Source organism: Seriola lalandi, unplaced genomic scaffold, assembly GCF_002814215.2.
Source record: "Seriola lalandi dorsalis isolate HSWRI2012SDOR001 ecotype SW California unplaced genomic scaffold, Sedor1 jcf7180002055008, whole genome shotgun sequence".
Taxonomy (NCBI): Eukaryota; Metazoa; Chordata; class Actinopteri; order Carangiformes; family Carangidae; genus Seriola; species Seriola lalandi.
In genome coordinates, this window is record NW_019525551.1 from 815,985 (window position 1) to 823,323 (window position 7,339).

The 7,339-nt window shown below is 41.5% G+C and overlaps 1 protein-coding gene and 1 long non-coding RNA gene across 2 annotated transcripts in view; both read right to left on the minus strand.

The window, feature by feature from the left end:
• klhl25 (kelch like family member 25) overlaps nucleotides 1-7,339 on the minus strand; it is a 22,662-nt gene that overhangs the window by 6,567 nt on the left and 8,756 nt on the right. Inside the window, exons 4-7 of the mRNA XM_023397430.2 lie at nucleotides 5,004-5,093; nucleotides 4,547-4,710; nucleotides 1,470-1,617; nucleotides 62-258 (exon numbers count right to left, since the gene is read on the minus strand). Coding sequence (XP_023253198.1) covers nucleotides 62-258; nucleotides 1,470-1,617; nucleotides 4,547-4,710; nucleotides 5,004-5,093 — 599 coding nt within the window. The remainder of the gene's footprint in view (nucleotides 1-61; nucleotides 259-1,469; nucleotides 1,618-4,546; nucleotides 4,711-5,003; nucleotides 5,094-7,339) is intronic.
• The window catches only part of LOC147817169 (uncharacterized), a 4,602-nt gene continuing 3,554 nt past the window's right edge, over nucleotides 6,292-7,339 (minus strand). The window contains exon 2 of the long non-coding RNA XR_015436573.1: nucleotides 6,292-6,634. This is a non-coding gene — a long non-coding RNA (uncharacterized LOC147817169). The remainder of the gene's footprint in view (nucleotides 6,635-7,339) is intronic.

Genomic DNA, 7,339 nt, shown 5'->3' on the forward strand with positions numbered 1-7,339 from the left:
TAGTAGTAGAGTACTACAAAATGCCCCTTTCTGTTTAGTATCTCTAACATATGTAACTCACCTGGCTATCAGCATGGGTGCTCCTTTAGACCATTCTTCATGGACTGTGTCATAGATCCAGACGTCTTTAGACACACCGTTCTCTGATCCTCTACCTCCTGTCACGTAAACCTTGCAGCCAATGGCACATGCACTGAACTCCTTCCTGGGGCTTGGGAGGTCTGCCTTGGGTATAATCTCCTTAGCTTTATGGTCAACCTAAAAACAGATCAACCATGGTGATTATTTGATTTGACGATTGAATATGAGTTAAAGGCAGTAAACAGACACACTTATGGATCAGTGTGGAAGATTAAGGGGCATTAGGCAGAGGTTGCAGATTGCAACAACCTGAATACCTTAAAACAGGTCACTGGTTTCAATGTTGTGGCTTGTGTGACAGTATAAATCCCTTTAATTTTTTTAACAAGTCACCCCAAGATTGTCTTGCTCTTTTGGTTTAATAGTTTGGATTAATAGGATTTCAGGAATCAATATATATAAATAATCACTTTCATAACTGTATACACAGTCCACTATGTATCCACTGCTCCAAAGCAAATTCATACAATTCAGGTCAGCAGATTAGGATTTTTACTTTGTAATAATGTGTGGCTACAATAAATCAATTATTCCCCCAATCTTCGTTTCAAATACTGAATCAGATAACCATCCTCTGCCACACCAAAAGTAGTTAACATAGATAGTGATAACAGGATAACTTTTTATCCAGGGCTGACTGGTCTCTGGTCAGTGTCATCCTGCTGAAGCTGGTGTTTTCAGTGATGTTGTTTGAACTCATGCCCTGGGATTACGTGACAGACTCAGGGGGCAGGTGGAAGCAGCATCAGCTGCTCGCCTTGTGTTAATGCTCCTCTCAGTAACTTTACTATCAACACACACGTTGCATTTTTAAATTAGTATCTAAGTGTGTATCAGCATCTGCTTAGTAATGATACAGCTGCACAAAGATTTCAGGCAGCACTGTACACACACACACACACACAGTACACAGACATACTAACACTATACACGCATATGTGCAGATTTACAGGAAAACAAGTTGCTACAATACAACACATGTTCCCCTAGCACCTGCCTGACCTGATTTCTTTGAGTAAACTAAACCTAAACACGTAATCACAGTGTATATGTCAGCCCTGTGTTTGGCTGGTGACCTGCCACTCTCCCAATGTCAGCTGGGATATACTCCAGCCACCTTACAGCCCTCATCAATAAGTGTGAAGCAAATGGATGGATAGTTCAGCTACTGTATCCAATCACAGGCAGGAACTGGACTAATCTTAAATCATTGAGGAGTATACTCTACTAAGTGAGCTAATCTTCCACTTTATACCATTTAACCAAGCCAGCAGGACACTGTATACTTTACATGGGGCATCCTTTCACACAAGTATAAAGGAATTTACCTGGTATATCTTGTCACACATGAAGGTCTGGCCTCCCAGAATAAGCAGTGTGTGTCCTGCCTTACGAGGCCGAGCACAGGGACTTGTCACTACTCCATCATTCTGGAGGATTTTCTTCTTACACTGCATGGCCTCTTCTACTATTGACCTGTTGAGGAGAGGTACAACATAAATATGTTTATTCAATGTCCTCACTAAAGGGTTGGCCTCATTTTCTCTATCAACAGCCTCAGCTCATAATACAAATCTCCTTTTAAAAGGATCGGGATGTTCATCAAGAGGAGAGGAGAGGAGAGGAGAGGAGACAAGGAGAGGAGATGGGAGGTTTAGGTTTTTAAATGTTACTTTATTAACCCATTACCAGAAACCTGACATCATCACCTCAGGGCAAAAACCGACTAAACAAAATATGGTCAACTTGGCAGAACTAGATAAAAGTTCTCATTGGGTGTACAGTCTTTTTCTTTGAGAGTATTTTGGACCAAAAGAAAAAAACTTCCTTCAGACCCTGAACCCACCTTTTTAAAAGCTCAAACATAGCAGACAACCAAGGACATTTAACAAATAAATGTGCAAAGTAGCCCCATGTACAACCCTCCAGTGGAAGTCTGCTGTCCGCTTTTCAATGGGCGGCTTGTAGAAGAACCATCAGCTGCTCAGTCCACTTTGACTCCTTCATCCCTGACCTTTTCCCCACAGCTTGGAACTTTTCTAGGTGGGGGGTTGTGAAAGACAGCAGCTGACCTCCTCCCTCCTGTCACTCCCCCACAGCTGGGTTTACAGACGGAGAGGGGAATCTGTACTCACACCTTTGGCTCCACTGGTCACACAGAGCTCGGTTTTCTGGCTGACAGGCTGGCAGACTGCTGTGTTTGGGTTTTATGAAGTTGTTAAAGAATAAGCTTCCTCAAACAACCACATACCTGGAGTCTCATTAGTGTCACGTGCAATTTAAAAAATCTGCCATGCCTGCAGTACAGAAGTATAAAAAACTTTCAGTCCAGAAAGATCTGCAGCCTCTGGCTGTAGGAGGAAAAGCTCCAGCTCTCCTCAGCAGCAGACAAGATGAGTCTAACCAGCTTGGGCCACAGATGTACAGCAGTCTGAAGTCTGAGTGAGGCAATTTCTGATTGGATGCTGATCAGTCCCTGCCCCCTTCAGCGACAGGCAGGCTGCTGCACGAAGAAGCCCACGATGGCTCTCTGAGTGTTCTCTATCAGGCCTCCTGGTGGAGTCAGAGCAGTGAGTCTGTGCCACAGTGTTGAGACGACCAAGTTATTGGTGACCAGAACTCTTCCCCTAAATCACAACTGGGGTAGCAACTGTTTTCATTTAGACAACCGAGCACATCCAACAAGAACACACCCAAAAATAGTCCCAGCACTTTCAACCCCTCCTTCCCCCACTCAAGTCTCCCAGGCAAACTGGGCACTGCCTGATCCCTCCACTGTCCCACCAGCAAAGCTTCATTCTTTACCCAGTTCACCTGAGCAGATGAAGCCTTTTCATATAGTGACAGGGAATCCTGCAAACCCTGAACATCCCCCATCTAGAGACAAAAACATAAATAAGCTGCTTCTAAGCTCGTCCACCCACAGTCACATATTATATGTTTGACTGACCGATTTACTGAAATCTGTCAGAAGTTTGTCAAGCAAGCAATAGAACCTTTGGAACTTCCTTCCAGAATAAAAGTTCACAATAGCTTGAAATAAAGGTTTGCTGCAAAAAAAAAATAAAAAAGAAAGGGAAAAAAGACAAAAGTTATTCTGCAAGTAACTGCTGCTGCTTAAAAAAAATCATATTATCTAAATAGTCTGGTGGGCCAGTTTTCGCACGAGGGCCACCAGTTGCAGACCACTACAGTAAACCAACTCAAGCCAGAAAACCATCATCATAACTTTCTGTTCTAGAAAAAGTCAGTGGAAAAACCATCAATCCCTGGCACCTGTCCTAATGCTATCTGGTTAACAGAAACGGTCAACTCCTCCAAAGTCAGGTCACAGTCCAGAGCAGCTTTCTCTCCCAGGTTTAGCTGAGGAAGACCATCCAGCAGCTCCCTGAAGCACTCCATGACGCACTCCTCCGCACCGAAGGGGTAAGTGTAGAAGTCTATCTCAAGGTTCCCCATCTCGCCCGGACTGGTGGTCACTCTGCCCCCTGACAGCCTAAGGCAGGTCATCTGTTCTCCCTGTGCCACCAATTTTTACAGATTGAAAAAGAAAGAGCTTGGAGCATCCCTTTAGGAAACAAGACCTGAGAAAGGCGCCCTTTGCTCTCTCCTGCAGGAAGGAACTCAGCTCCAACCTCTTCTCTTACAGCAGTTGACCCGCAGTGGGATCAAAGTCTCTTCTTTGTTCCTAATATTAGTCTCCAGCTCCTGGACTGCTGCCTTCATCCTAGCAGTGGAACAGAAAGTTTTTTTAAGTGTAGCCAAAAGTGCTAAAAGCTCTGGCACAGGAACCTCTGTCTACTGCAGGAGCTAGTTGTTAAAAAGCCAGTAAAACTCAGTCAAGCTTCACTATGAGAGTGCAGCTGTGAGCACACACCAGTTGTACTGGACGGTGTGATAAAATACACACTATTGTTTTTTAAATGACCTTTTCAAGCAGAGAGCAGAGACAGAGCTATCTGCTTCTTTTCACTGTCACACAATCTACCTACATGTTGTGTTTTTAAATGTTCTAATCTTTACAAAGACAGAGAGACGAAGAAGAAAGAGTGTTGTATTTAATGCTTTCACACAGGCACTGCAGTCCTGAACTTACACAGACATCACCTGGAGGAGCTGAATGTGTGAACGCAAATGTCACAACCAATTGGACTGGACCTTAAATGGGCTTTACCCTGTTAGCCCTGTATGTCTGATTGAGCCCATGTGTGAATAGAGCAGGTCATTGTCCATATAATTCACAGTGAGTGGGCGACTTGATGACATTTCACCTGCATGCTCTACCCCAGCGCCGCCCCTCGCCTACATCAAATGGAACCTGACACAGACCACAGATCTCCTGTTGTATGCTCCATGTGTAAAATTATAAGGATTAAATGGTTATTGATTCATTAGGTTAGCTTACCTGCTCCTCTTGTCAGCCATAACCAACTCTTCACAGGCTACAGCCTCCAGCAGACATTCAGAGGGCAGCAGAGCCAGCCGGATGCCCCTCAGCAGTTCAGGTAGATGATGACGCCGACGCTCCAAATCGAATCGGACCCACCGCATCACAGAGTTAAACACAACCTGCCACAAGTTTACAATAAAGCATCAAATATTCACAAAGAAGCATCCAGGTGGTCTGCTCACACCACTTGATGTTTTAATAGATGGTACTAAAATGATTTGGAAAAAAAAACAAGTAACAATTAATGAATAATTAGAGATTATCCCATCTATCTGCATCTATTATGAATCCCATCTATCTGCAGGGGTCAGTCAGAAAGCATTAGCATTAGCCTTAGCACTTCATTAAATAAGAGAAGGAATTAAAAACAGCAGGAAAGAATATGGAAAAAGGGAATGAGAGGATTACTGACCTGTTCATCTTCTATCTCCAGCTCATCACTCAAAATCAGCTCCAGCAGTTTGTCTTTAGACAGACTGTAGAAATCCTCTGACTCTCTGACCTACAGGAGAGATAAACATGTGTTCAGTAAACCCAGAAAGTATCATTTGGTGAATATCTACAGTACATGTATACTTCAGAGATGACGATGAGGGAGCACCACCATTAAACTTGACTTTAGTCGTTTCTGTACTGAAACCTGTTCCCTGCTGTGGTTTTATTTTCCAACAGGATTCACATGATGATTCACAGGATAAAAAAAAATATATATATTAATCGCATCCAATAAAAACAAGAAAGTCAATTAGTGGTGTTTCTAATGACACAGCTCCTCAGCAGAGAAGAGCACAGACTGCTTATTCAGCTCATGCATTATGATGTCATCTCTAAAATGACACATTATTACAGATCAAATTAACTGAACACTGTTTCACTCAATTTCACTGACAGGGAAAGCACAGTGAGCCAAATCAATCCAATCACACAATTTAGAGAACAGGAAGCAAAGTTTAACCTCATCCACCCTGGGTGAAAGCTGAGACCTATCTGTGTCTGTGATTAGTTCAATGTCTGTAATAACAGTGGGACCGTCCAGTGCCTGTGGTTAGGTAACTGTCTGTAATAACAGTGGGACAGTCCAGTGTCTGTCGTTAGCTCACTGTCTGTAATAACTGGACGTTAGTTCACATGTCTGTAATAAGAGTAGTACAGTCCAGTGTCTGTGGTTAATTAACATGTCTGTCATAACAGTGGGACAGAGAGGACTGGACAATGTACAGGTTTTTAAACATCAGAGATTAGAGCTAGAAAGTCTAAAAGGACTTAAAAAGTGAGCGTTGATGAGCGTCATGGATGAGATGTTATGGTGACGTCAGTACCCGAGCTGCCATGCTTGTATTTTCATCATGGGAGCTGTAGCTTCTTTTGCGCTCACAAAGTAAAGTTAGCTGAATTTTTTATAAAGGTGTAATGTGTAAGATCGTGCTACTTGCTCTTCCTCCATAGGGGGCAACATTTCACCTCTTTGCCCCCGTCCAGTTAATCATATTGTTTTTTTCATGATGTTCCTTATAATTTATTATTTATATGTGCATTTATTGTTGATATGGTTAAGCTTGTTGATAGCACTGAAACAAATTATAAATACTTGTAATACAAACAGTATGTTCTTATTTCGTATAAAAATATGAAGACAAGAGGATCCTGCATGACACATTGCAGCATGAGGAAGGAATGATGACATCATCACAAAGGCAGAATCAGAAAACAAGGTTTATTGCCAGGTGGGTTTTCATTTACAAGATATTTGGCTTGGTGTTTGGTGTATACGATAAACATATTTATAGGAAATAACAATAAAAAGGTAAAATACTGCAACAGTCAAAAAGATAAATATACATTGACACATATATAACAAAATAAAACAACGAAAAAGATACTACACAAGAATACTCTAACTATGTACAAAAGTGTTTTAGAATGTGCAGAGATAATACTCCAAGATTTTACTGTGATGTGCTTGTTGATGGTTGATGATGCCAGATGCAGAAGAAAAGGCAGGTGCTGGTCCATCACTGGGGATGACTGGACTGGAATTCTGATCTTGATACAGACAAACATGTGATAGGACAATTAGTTTAGATCATACAAGTTCTTTATATTCAAACATGTTAGGTCTGTTGTGTGTGTATAATAAATAGTAAGGATAGATATGAATATGCTAAAATAATGCAGTATGAATATTGGCACGAATATGCTGAGATAGACACAATGGCCCTCATTTATCAAACGAACGTACGGCAGAAAACCGTGCGTACGACCGTTTCCACGCAAGCTTCGGCATTTATCAATTAGGACGTGAGCGGACGCTACGCTCAGATCTCACGTCAGGTCTGAGCTCGTGTACGCAAATCTGGATTTGCGGTGCAGCAGCAAAATCTGGCTAAGTCTGAAAATAATTATTAAACAAACCTCAGCTGTCATTAGCATAAACAGTCACATATTTAGAACAGATCAAAACGGATTCTTAAAACGAATAAAACAAGATTAAAAAAATGTGAATTTTAAAAAAGCCCAGGTTTTTTACTGATACCAATTTTTGTACAATAAAACAATATGATAGGCTAAATAGCCTAACATGACATCTAATTATTGCACATTAAAATTTGAAATAATAATAAATACAAGCAGAAATGTGTGTTTGCAAATTAACTCATGGCAAAATTGTGTAATTGTTTTTGTTTTTTTCCGATGGGTGTGACACAACTGGAACAACAATTAAAAGCATCTGGTGAGATAATCATTGTT